General features: G+C 40.7%; 1 protein-coding gene across 1 annotated transcript in view; it reads right to left on the reverse strand.

Moving 5' to 3' along the window:
* Nucleotides 1–12344, reverse strand: part of LOC132889963 (cytosolic carboxypeptidase 4) — a 238887-nt gene that overhangs the window by 128480 nt on the left and 98063 nt on the right. Inside the window, exons 9-10 of the mRNA XM_060926765.1 lie at nt 2113–2321; nt 1080–1248 (exon numbers count right to left, since the gene is read on the reverse strand). Of these exons, the coding sequence (XP_060782748.1) occupies nt 1080–1248; nt 2113–2321 (378 nt within the window). The remainder of the gene's footprint in view (nt 1–1079; nt 1249–2112; nt 2322–12344) is intronic.

Here is a 12344-nt window from a genome sequence, read left to right on the forward strand (position 1 = left end):
AAAGGACACACACGCACACACGCACACACACACACACACACACTCGCTCGGTTCACTCTGTATGGAGAAAAAAAGGTTGTAGACTGAAGGTCTTTACACGACTGAGATCCGACACACTGGTGTTTGTGAACTGACAGTGTGGACGTCGTGTTTTCAGACGCAGCTGAACTGAACGCGAGACTCCACCCATCCTGCAGCAGTGTGATGATGGTTCTACAACCTGAACCCTGATTAGATAAACGCTTTCCTTTTTGCGGATGAAATGTTAGAAAAATTGAACCTGCTGTGAAAAAAATAAAAGGTGAGCTTTCGCCTTTGACGTGAAAGTGTTCATTTATGGGACAGTTGTATAAAAAATATTTTCAGATGAAAGAATTGGAACGACAAATAGTACTGGAGCTGTAAAGACCTTCAGTCTCAGAAGGAAACTTCCGAGTATTTGTGGTGTTCAGTAAAGTCTCCCAGACTGTCGATCTCACAGCACTCACTCACACACGGTGTGGAAAACAGCCACCGTTAGACTAGTAGGAAATGACATCATTCCAATATAAGACTTTTAAGTGTGTGTGTGTGTGTGTGTGTGTGTGTGTGTGTGTGTGTGTGTGTGTGTAGACCTTCCTACAGCAAGCCACACACACACACACACACACACACACACACACCTAAGAGACCCAGAATGAGGTGAGAACCCAAGAGACTGGTTCTAATCTGTATGCTAAACAGAAGTGACTTTATCTCACACTCAGTTCACCTGCAGCACTATTCATCACTCATCGCTAAGGAATCACGGCAACCGTTACCCTGGCAACCTGCCCAGTCTCTCTCACACACACACGCACACACACACACACACACACACACACACACACACACACACACAAACACACAGCTGACAGGTGAAAGACATGTTTCACTTAACTGTGATGTCTGTATCACCACTATACAGAGAACGCTAATATAGCGAGTGAACGCTAACATAACGAGTGACATTTGTGGCAAAAACAATCCCTCAAGAGTGCATTATTAAATGCCCACCAGTAATGCACACACTGAGTCACATGACCACCTTCATGACTTACCATTGGCTCCTGAGTCAAATTCCCAGGCCTCCTCAGGGTTCCCAGGAAGCAGGAAGTTGTACGCGCTGTGATCCGAACGTAAAGGAAGAGGAAGTTTTGGGAGACATTTCCTCATGAGCTGAACTGCACTTTCTACCAGAGACTCCGAGTTCTTCATCAACAAACACGCCTGAACACAAATGTTCTGTAATCACTTAATAACAGTTAATAACATGTAATATTGTTTAATAACTATGTAATAATAAGGTAACCTTTAATAACTTAATAACTATGTACTAATCAACCAACATGTAACAACAACTTAATAACAACTTACTAACAACTTAATAACGTTTAATGTTCAAATCACTTAAAATTTAAGAACATTGAGAAATAGTTGATCATGTTTGGTATTGTAATAACTAGAATATTTAATAATAATAATAATAATAATAATAATCTCATCTCATCTCATTATCTCTAGCCGCTTTATCCTTCTACAGGGTCGCAGGCGAGCTGGATCCTATCCCAGCTGACTACGGGTGAAAGGCAGGGTTCACCCTGGACAAGTCGCCAGGTCATCACAGGGCTGACACAGACAACCATTCACACTCACATTCACACCTACGCTCAATTTAGAGTCACCAGTTAACCTAACCTGCATGTCTTTGGACTGTGGGGGAAACCGGAGCACCCGGAGGAAACCCATGCGGACACGGGGAGAACATGCAAACTCCGCACAGAAAGGCCCTCGCCGGCCACGGGGCTCGAACCCAGGACCTTCTTGCTGTGAGGCGACAGTGCTAACCACTACACCACCGTGCCGCCCATAATAATAATAATTTAATTATTATTTATAATCAGTTGATACATTTTTAATAATCATTTTAAAGCCAGTGAAATTAAATAATTAATTGAGACATCAGTTATATAAGCCACGCCTACTCTGTGAAAAACCCACGTACATTTGTACCAAATCTTAACATTTGCCCCCCCGGTGCTGTGTGTGTGTGTGTGTGTGTGTGTGTGTGTGTGTGTGTGTGTGTTGCAGTACCTGTGTGGTGTTATACAGCACAGCGACTCCTCCCTCAGATACGAGGGTGTGTCTCCCGGCACTGGTTTTGGCAGCTCTGTGCAGGCAGCGGAGGAACGCCCTGCGTACGATGGTGTGTTTGTTCCCTGTGTCCTGTGTATGCCAGTCTTCATAACCTCTCACTAAGCCCGAGATGTACCCTCTCCTCACCGCCAGGAGAACGTTCTCCTCTGAAACAGAATTAAAGTCCCTTTACCAGCACGAATCTGATTAGTAATGTTTTTTTTTAATTAAGAATACAACTTCATATCACCACAGTCGCAGCCCAAGGGCTGAATTGATGTTGTGACATTACAAAATACGATTCTTAACATTAAAAATAACATAAAAGATCAATATTCAGACTTATACTCCTAAGTGAAACATAGAAAGAACATTTGAACAGTTAAGTGTTGATTAAACGAACCATGTGCGGGATGGCACTAGTTCTGTAACGTTCAGTTCGACACTTAAGAATGTCCAGATTGCTAGCAGAACGGGTTTGACGGCAGCTAATGTTTACTCTTGTAGGCGGTACAAGATGGCGATACTGTTCAGACACTAAGAGAGGTTTAGCAAACTTTAAAGTCAGGGTCGAATGTCTGGAGTGAAGAGATGGCAAACCAAGGTATGTGCAAGCTTTGGCGTAGCAGGTGTAATCATGTCCCATTATGATGCGTACCGCCCTACGCTGGATTTTTTCAATCTCATTGTTCAACAATGTTGTCAAACCTGGGTGCCAGACAGGAGCTGCGTACTCAGTAACAGGTCGTATGTAAGAAGTATACACAGTAACAAGATCATCCTTTGAAATGTGAAAATGCTTTAGTCTACAGAGAAGAAATAATCACTGACTTGCTTTGTTATAGATGTAGTTGACAAGTGAATTCCATTTTAGGTCTGACTGCAAGTAAACTCCTAGGATCCTCATGACTCCCACTCGTTCCAGAACTATATCATTTATCTTGATCAAGGGGGGAGGATACAGAGACCTGCTGAACTGGACATGAAGGACCTTACATTTACACGGGTGAAGGACCGTGTGGTTTTCCTGAGACCATGTATTCAAATCTGTCAAATCTTGTTGGATACTCAAAGGTTGTGATAAGGATTTTCTGATTTCCAACAAGTTCAAATCATCAACAAACTTGCACCTCTTGGAAGAATCTTGGTGTGCCACACCATTTATAAAAGCTATAAAGATGAGTGGACTGAAGAGTGTTCCCTGCGGAAGGCCACATGTTACTGAAACACTGTCAGAAAGGACTCCATGATAACGGACCACCTGTCGTCTGTTCGTGAGGAAATCAGCGATCCATCTGACTAAAGATGGCCGTAATCCAAGCTCGATCAGTCAGCAAATAGCTACACTACACTGTAAAAAATGTCCGTAGAATTAACAGGGAATTTATGTAAAATCATGACATAAAAAAACTGTAAATACAAAAACAATGAAGCAGTGTGTAATTTACATCAATATACTGTAAAACTCCTCACCAAATACCACTGTTAATTTAACAGTAAGAATATGTTGAATTGATCATATTTTTTTGTAGAATTTACAAATTGTTGTAGTTTAAACACAGACAAACTGTAATACTAAAACAGAATGTGATAGTTAAAATTACATAATTGCCCTGTTAAAAAAAATACAAAAACGGCCACTGTCGTGGCTCAGTCGACTAAGGCGACATACCGTGAATCTGGGGACCCGGGTTCGATTCTGACCCAAGGTCATTTCCCAGTCTCTCTCTAGCTCATTTCCTGTCTCTACACTGTCCTATTCAATAAAGGTGAAAAAAGCCCCCCCAAAAAAATATCTGTCTAGTAGATCATTGAAACCAGCATACAAAAATCCCGTTGTTCTTACAGAAAAAAACTGGCAGCTGGAGTCACCAGAAAAAATCTGTAAAATATACAGCAAAACGGTAATTGCTTTTACGGTACAGCTTGTACATTTTACAGTTAAATCCAGCATATAAAACACTGGACTTCTGTTATATTTGCTACTTTAAACTGTAAAATGTACATGCTGTGCTGTAAAAGCAATTACCGTTTTGCTGTATATTTTACGGATTTTTTCTGGTGACTCCAGCTGCCAGTTTTTTTCCGTAAAAACAACGGGATTTTTTTTACAGTGTATGTTGTGGCTCACATGGTCGAAGGCTTTACTGTAGTCTGTTGACACCAAAGAGCTCAGGGTACCAGGTTTATCGGAGGCCTTAAATAAATCATTTGTTAGATCCAAAAGGCAGTGATTTGTGGATCGGCCCTTTAAACAGCCGAATTGCTGGGGGTCGATTTCAGATTTAATGTCCAACACAACCCACTGAGTGATGAAACTTTCAGCAACTTTGCCTACACTGTAAAAAAAAATCCGTTGTTTTTATGGAAAAATACTGGCAGCTGTGGTTGCCAGAATAATCCTGTTAACAATACAGTGAAATGTAAACAACATTACAGAATAACTTGTACATTTCACTGGGATTCCATGTACAATTAATGATAACTAAATGTAAATTTTACAGGTATTCAATGTACAATAATCAATACATAACTGTTAATTTTACGGATATTCATTGTACAATAAAAAAAGCATCTACCGTAGGAATGAATTGCGAGTGTTCTCGATTATTGTCTTTTGTGGCTCCAAAATGATGGTTACAAGCAATGATCTACTAGACAGATATTTTTATTTGATTTAGAGTTTTACGAAATGTGCCGGAGAGCCTCTACTGACATTTTTTTATTTTTTTAACAGGGCAATGATGTAATTTTAACTATCACATTCTGTTTTAGTATTACAGTTTGTCTGTGTTTAAACTACAACAATTTGTAAATTCTACAAAAATGATCAATTCAACATATTCTTACTGTTAAATTAACAGTGGTATTTGGTTAGGAGTTTTACAGTATATTGATGTAAATTACACACTGCTTCATTGTTTTTGTATTTACAGTTTTTTTATGTCATGATTTTACATAAGTTCACTGTTAATTCTACGGACATTTTTTTACAGTGATAACAAAGAAGTCAATGATATGGGGTGCAGTTCATTGACCGAAGGTGGTTTCGTTTTTGGTACAGGTACCACAACAGTGTATTTCCACTCTTTGGGTACAATACCCTGTTGAAGGGAAGCATTCAAGATATCAGCAAGGGGCATAGTTAGTTCACATGCAAATTCTTTTATCAGTTTGCCTGATATCCCATCAGGCCCTGCGGCTTTCCTAGTTTTCACTCTCAGAAGTTTATTGTACACATCCCACGGCTCTACCGAAGGTGCTGGAAGTGAAGGTAGATAAGAAGGCAGCAGTGATGGATCAATCGGTGGCAAGGACTGGATTGCAGTGTCTAGTGTTTTGTTGATTTCATTGGCTATTCTTCGATAATCATTACTGTTCAGACTTTCAATATGTATGACCGGTACAGAGTGATTCATATTGAACAAAGACTTGATTTCTCTGTGCCACTGGACCACATTTTCCTTCTTCAGTGATTTTATTTTTTCGTTGTAGTGAGCCTTTTTCAAATCCCTGATTTTTCATTGCACTTTGTTTTTCAGACGCTTCCAGGTGACAACATCATTTCTCACAAAGGCCTGTTGACGTGCATACATCAGAGATTTAACAGCAGGTGTCATCCATGGTTTATCTAAATGGTGCAAACGTATACATTTCATGGGGAAAAACTGGTTAATTTTGGCCTGTAGGATATTATGCATTGCCTCAGATTTTTCCTTTACAGAAATGTCCGTTAAAACTTCATACCACTGATGGGAGGTTATCCACTGACCAAATGAGCACAAACTCGAATCACGAATGGGTCTGCAAAGTCATTTTACAATCTTGTTGGTCAAAGAACTCTCTTTCGGCTGCATCAACACGATGTTATGTTCGCTGTTAGCGAGATTGGTCAGGGTGCATTAATATAACCCTGTGATTTGCAGATACACTTCAGTCAGAGCTGCAGTCACAGAAAACTAATCACCACCTTCTGACCAATCACACAGCGAACACGTGGGTGACGTCAGTCTGATGGAAGACGGGCGCTGTGGACTTCTCCTTTAATACACTCGTTAATTTCCTCCTCAGGTCTCAGTGCAGGCGCCATGACGTGTCTACTAATACAGTATCTCTGTAGAGTGTGTGTGTGTGTGTGTGTGTGTGTGTGTGTGTGTGTGTGTGTGTGTGTGTGTGTGTGTGTGTGTGTGTAGCTCCTGCACTAATACGGCTCTCTGAAATATTAATGCCAAGGTTTTATAACTCCCCTGCTGCAGCTCTGGCTTCTACACGTGTGTGTGTGTGTGTGTGTGTGTGTGTGTGTGTGTGTGTGTGTGTGTGTGTGTGTGTGTGTGTGTGTGTGTGTTTTCTGCTCTCTCTTCTGCTGCTTTTAATGCTTCAAAGTGCTTCAAATGTCAGCCGCTTTATTTAAAAATATCAATGAATTTAAATTAGATAGATAGATAGATAGATAGATAGATAGATAGATAGATAGATAGATAGATAGATAGATAGATAGATAGATAGATAGATAGAGATGAGTGTAGCATAAGGAAGTACAGCACAGAAGAGTATCATATTGTACAGTATACTAGAGTACACTATGGTACATTATAGTACAGTCAATAATCCTCTGATCATTTCTATTCAAATTTCTGAATATTTCTATAATTCAACATCTAAATGTTTCATATCTCTCTCTTTCCATCTTTCAAGTTGTTCTACATTGTTCCTGTTCCTACTTGAACGATTCTTCCTTTTAAAACACAAGCAACCTTTTCCAGTCTCCATTATGAACCTGATTTGGGGCGGAGCTAGGCATGTGCTCAGTTAGTGATGTCACAAAACGTGCAAATGAGGTGATATCTGAAAACATTTCTCAACCTGGTAACTTGCTGTCTTGTGGTTGCCATGGTAACATTATACTGCAGATTTCTGAATGTTTTTCAACAAATCAATAAGCTAACCAGCGAGAGTAGTGAGGTAATTAATTAGCTAGTGACATCAGGCTATTAAGGATGCAGGTCTGATTTGCATAATCATGTATATTCATAGCTCCTTGCATGTTTAAAGAGTGTAAACATGCGGAGATGTTCCTCTGCCACTCTGAACTGGTTATTCTACAACATTAGATAGATAGATAGATAGATAGATAGATAGATAGATAGATAGATAGATAGATAGAGTGGCACGGTGGTGTAGTGGTTAGCACTGTCGCCTCATAGCAAGAAGGTCCGGGTTCGAGCCCCGTGGCCGGCGAGGGCCTTTCTGTGTGGAGTTTGCATGTTCTCCCCGTGTCCGCGTGGGTTTCCTCCGGGTGCTCCGGTTTCCCCCACAGTCCAAAGACATGCAGGTTAGGTTAACTGGTGACTCTAAATTGAGCGTAGGTGTGAATGTGAGTGTGAATGGTTGTCTGTGTCTATGTGTCAGCCCTGTGATGACCTGGCGACTTGTCCAGGGTGAACCCCGCCTTTCACCCGTAGTCAGCTGGGATAGGATCCAGCTCGCCTGCGACCCTGTAGAACAGGATAAAGTGGCTACAGATAATGAGATGATACTGTATATACTTTTTTCAACACATAAATCAATATTCTAAATATTATCAAAAATGCATTAATGTTTTCTTTTCATAAGGTAATTAATGTTTGTGAACTGCTCTGACATTTTAGTTATCACAGTCATAAGGAAAAAAAAGAACAGTCAGAACACCAAGAACCAAGTTTCAACCAAGCTTCAAAAGAAAACGTACAACTTACTCCTATCAACTACATGGAAAAATAATCAATAAATTAATCAATAATCTGTTATTTAATGTATACAATAAAAGGGGCAAAGAATGGCCAAAAGTTTGTGCCCTCCTAACCATCACACCCCTAGGTGCTTGTTGAACGTCTTGTTCCAGATTTGTTCTCCATTCCTGTTATAATGAGCTCCACTCTTCTCTTCTGGGAAGGCTTTCCACTAGATTTTGGGGCGTGGCTGTGGGGATTTGTGTTCATTCTCTTCAGCTACAAGAGTGTTAGTGAGCTCAGACTCTGATGTTGGGATGTTGAGGCTCCAGTACCAGTTCATCCCAAAAGTGTTCAGTGGGGTTGAGTTCAGTCAGAGCTCTGTGCAGTTCTTCACTCCAACCCTCACACATCATGTATTCGTGGAGTTCTTGTGCTTGGTGTACAGGAGTCAGTGCTGTAGTCGAGTCACTAAACCTCAAGTCCGGGTCCAGTTTCAAGTCCCCAGTGTTCAAGTCTGAGTCAAGTCCAAGTCATTAAAAAAAAATTTGAGTTGAATCTGAGTCGAGTCCACTACTGATCCAAGTCGAGTATGAGAACAAGACTCCAACCGCACCATGTGACGGTGTCTGTTTCAGTCCCATTAACATGAGTTTGTTCCTGAACATGGCGTATGAACAGGTGAATGTGCTTCTCTTTATCAGGGAGTGTGAAGTATTCTGTCAGAGATGGTTGGGAGATGGATGTGAGTGCAGAAGGTGTGTTTATTAATACAAGTGAAGACGGTAAACAATCCAGAACGGCAGGGAAGATCATAAAATTGTGAAACAGGCGACAGGTCGAGTGAGACACAAACAGGCTATCGTAGACTCGGCAGAATCAAAGAGGAGAAACAGGAAATCAGGGATCAGGAAACCAAACAAGGAAATAAGGCTCTGTAACATTTCAGGAATGCAACTCAATACTTCGCAAAATAAGTGTGTTTTCACAATTTTTATGTCGGTGCACTGATTGCACCTTAATCCTCTGCAGGTGCGAGTCATTTATGACGTGTGCAAGAGAGTCTGCTTGGCATGCGTGCTGTCCAGAGTGCGTCCGAGAGTCTATCTGATGCATGTGCCAAGGCGCACAGGTGTGACACTCTTACATGAAATTAGTACAAAATTAATGTAGATATAAGTATCTTGTTCCAAATTATTATGGCATGTTACAAAAAATAAAGGAAAAATCTGAGTCCTCATCTCCAATTTATGAGCACAAATGCAGTTAATGCACGAGTTCGAGTCCAAGTCCGAGTCATCAGTGCTCAAATCGAAGTCGAGTCATGAGTCCTTAAAGTTAGGGCACGAGTCGGTCTCGAGTACTACAAGCCTGACAGGAGCATTATCATCATTATGTGAGAACAGGTTTCCAGTACACTTCCGGTTGTCATCATGAAGAAGAGCTATTCAAGAGTATAAACAAAGTTATCAGCAGTGTTGCCAGATACCACTGACGTTTTCCAGCCCAAAACATGTTCAAATCCGCCAAAATGCACTTAAAACCGCCCAATCTGGCAACACTGGCAGTTCCGTGTTCACAAGTTCCGTGCTCAAGCTGTTCGGCTTGCTCTAACAGACTGTATGGCTACAAACTGTCCTGCGCAGACCACTGTTTTGTAAGACAACTTATTTTGCACAACTGTATATTTTTCTAAAGTCCATTTTTTGCTTACAAAAAATTTTTTTTTTTGCTTACAATTTAACTTATGTCTTAATAAACACACAAAAAGTTCAGTTGTTTTGTTTTTATTGACATTCTTCAGATGTTGGACATATATACACAAATACAATGACTTGTTTATGTACACAATTCACAGCTATGCAACAGCTGTACAGATGTATTTGGTGATACAGTAAGTGAGCTAAATTTTAACAGTGCAAACAATGCCACAAAAAGAAAAGATTCATGCCGTTGTCATGATTCGTTGTCATGCCGACCGAGGCTGTTGTGTTTCCCGCTTGTGGTCTCGTCACTCGTCACTTCCGGAAGGGGCAGTGCTGAAGTAAGTAGCTCGAATACGTAGCTCGATAGGGTTTACATGCACTAAGTAGCTCGGCAGAAATCGCATAATCTAGGTCGTGTAGCTCGATTCCGAGAAATCAAGTTCAGTTCAATTTCAGCCGAATTAAGGTGTATACATGGCATTTTGAACTTCGATTTCAGTCGAGCAACGGCAGAAATTCGATTCTCTCTATGTGCATGTAAACGCACTGACTGACTCTCCTTAGGGTTGCTTTTGGTCCACTAGAGGATAAATACCTGGAATTCTCGACTAGTCAGACAGACCTGAAGAAGCCTTTTGGATGAGAGATAAAACGTCTTCAAGGATTTCAAGTAAGTCCAGTTGCCTTCTTTAGCACCTACGTTTTGGTGAAGAACCACTCACAGGTGTGATAGTCAGGGGGCACATATTTTTGGCTGTATAGTGTATAAGTATAAAGCAAATAGAAAATGTATAATTTAACTCAGATACAGAACACAATAAATATCATCAGTAAAGGTCTGAGATGTTACAGATGTGCTGTGGATCAACAGAAGTGATGAAGAAAGCTGTGTGATGACGTAGCGTGTGTGTGCGTGCGTGTGTGTGTTACTCTTCTTCATGTTTTCTACTTTTTTCAGCCTATTCAACAGAAGTGTTCAATCTTCTATTCAGCTTTCTTTCCTTAGAGTCTTAAACTGGCAGAGTCACAGCTCCCCCTGCAGGCTGGATGTGCAACAACAGCCACAACACCACTTTACTCACTCTGTACCTGTTTAAGGATTTTGAAAGCAGCAGTTGCAAGTGCACACCCACAAACCTTGCCTCAAGACACCAGATGATGTCATAAACTTATTTACATATTCATTAAATTGTCTTGATCATTTGCATATCAAAACAGGTTACACGAGAAAAGGACACATTTTTTTTGGGGGGGGATGAGATACAGAATAAATTAGAGTTTTATCAGAACACAGTATAATAGATTAGGATGCATTTTTACTTACAGGCCGAAAAAGAAATTATTTTGTAACAGAACCACAAATTAACCAGTTCTATTCCATATTTATAAACTTCTATCTCTCATCTCATTTCATTATCTGTAGCCGCTTTATCCTGTTCTACAGGGTCGCAGGCGAGCTGGATCCTATCCCAGCTGACTACGGGCGAAAGGCGGGGTTCACCCTGGACAAGTCGCCAGGTCATCACAGGGCTGACACATAGACACAGACAACCATTCACACTCACATTCACACCTACGCTCAATTTAGAGTCACCAGTTAACCTAACCCTAAACTTCTATCATTTCTATAAATAGTGCAAAATGAAGCAGTGGGAGTGAAAAGTCAGGAAATACCCATGAAGGAAATTGTTACAGATGAAATACATGGCAACTGCACGATAACAAACTCTTTTACTATGAACTTTCACATATAACAAACTAAGTTTGTGTCCCCCACCTTTGACGATGAATCAGAGTCTTCAAAAAATCACTGTGTCATGTCTACGCATATTAGCGCTCTGAGCTCGCAGCAGGATTAGGACTAATTACAGTACCATGCACCTGTTCCAGATTAGAGTGCAATCATAGCACATATTTATAAACACTCTCAAAACACACAGACTTGGTGAAGTGTACACGCTGTACCTAGTGTCTCACATTACCAAGCCTTGTATCTGTGTATTACATTTCTGGTTTTGACTTTGTTTTGTGTATTTGGACTCCGCCTTTCATCTTTGCCTCCACCATTCTGTTTGTGCCTCGTGTGACCGTTGCCAGTTTCATGACCCTGCCTTTGTCTTATGTTTTTGTCCTGTTTGCCTGCCTGTTTGTAAATAAACACTCTTCCAGTAATTCCATCTGTCATTCGCCTGCTTACACACACACTGAGCCACGCGCTCCTCTTCCCCCAGAGACAAACAATAAGTAATCAAGTCCATAGTCGAGTTCACAATACATGTTAACACCATAAAACAAAGGCTTAATGAGCCTCGCTTAGGTGTCAATCATTAGCAATTATCAAGAATGGTGATCAAAGGATGATCATAAAAGGATGAATTGACAGCTGATACCGCTAAACTTAACACCTAGTTAAAGCAGTGATGTTTTTATACCCCCAGCCCTGCCCAGCCCCGCAGCATGACAAAAATGACGTCATTGGTGATTTGAACACATTAATGAAATGAATGGTGAAGATTTAGAAAACAGAGCGAGTCAGTGGGTGGACAGTGACAATGACACCCCGGTAACTGCCATCATTTCCATAACAGATGAAGAAATCAATCATCACCTCTGTTCATGATCCTTTAAATCAGTCAATGAACTGCAATAGTGTGATAGGAGAAATTCATGAGCAGGAATTTAAATGTGCCTAAAATTGGTGTGACAAGTGGCTCCATTTCTGTATTACTAACTTTTCAGTATAACAAACTATTTGGACATCACCCACGGAGTTCAG

Source organism: Neoarius graeffei, chromosome 8 (genome assembly GCF_027579695.1).
Source record: "Neoarius graeffei isolate fNeoGra1 chromosome 8, fNeoGra1.pri, whole genome shotgun sequence".
NCBI lineage: Eukaryota > Metazoa > Chordata > Actinopteri > Siluriformes > Ariidae > Neoarius > Neoarius graeffei.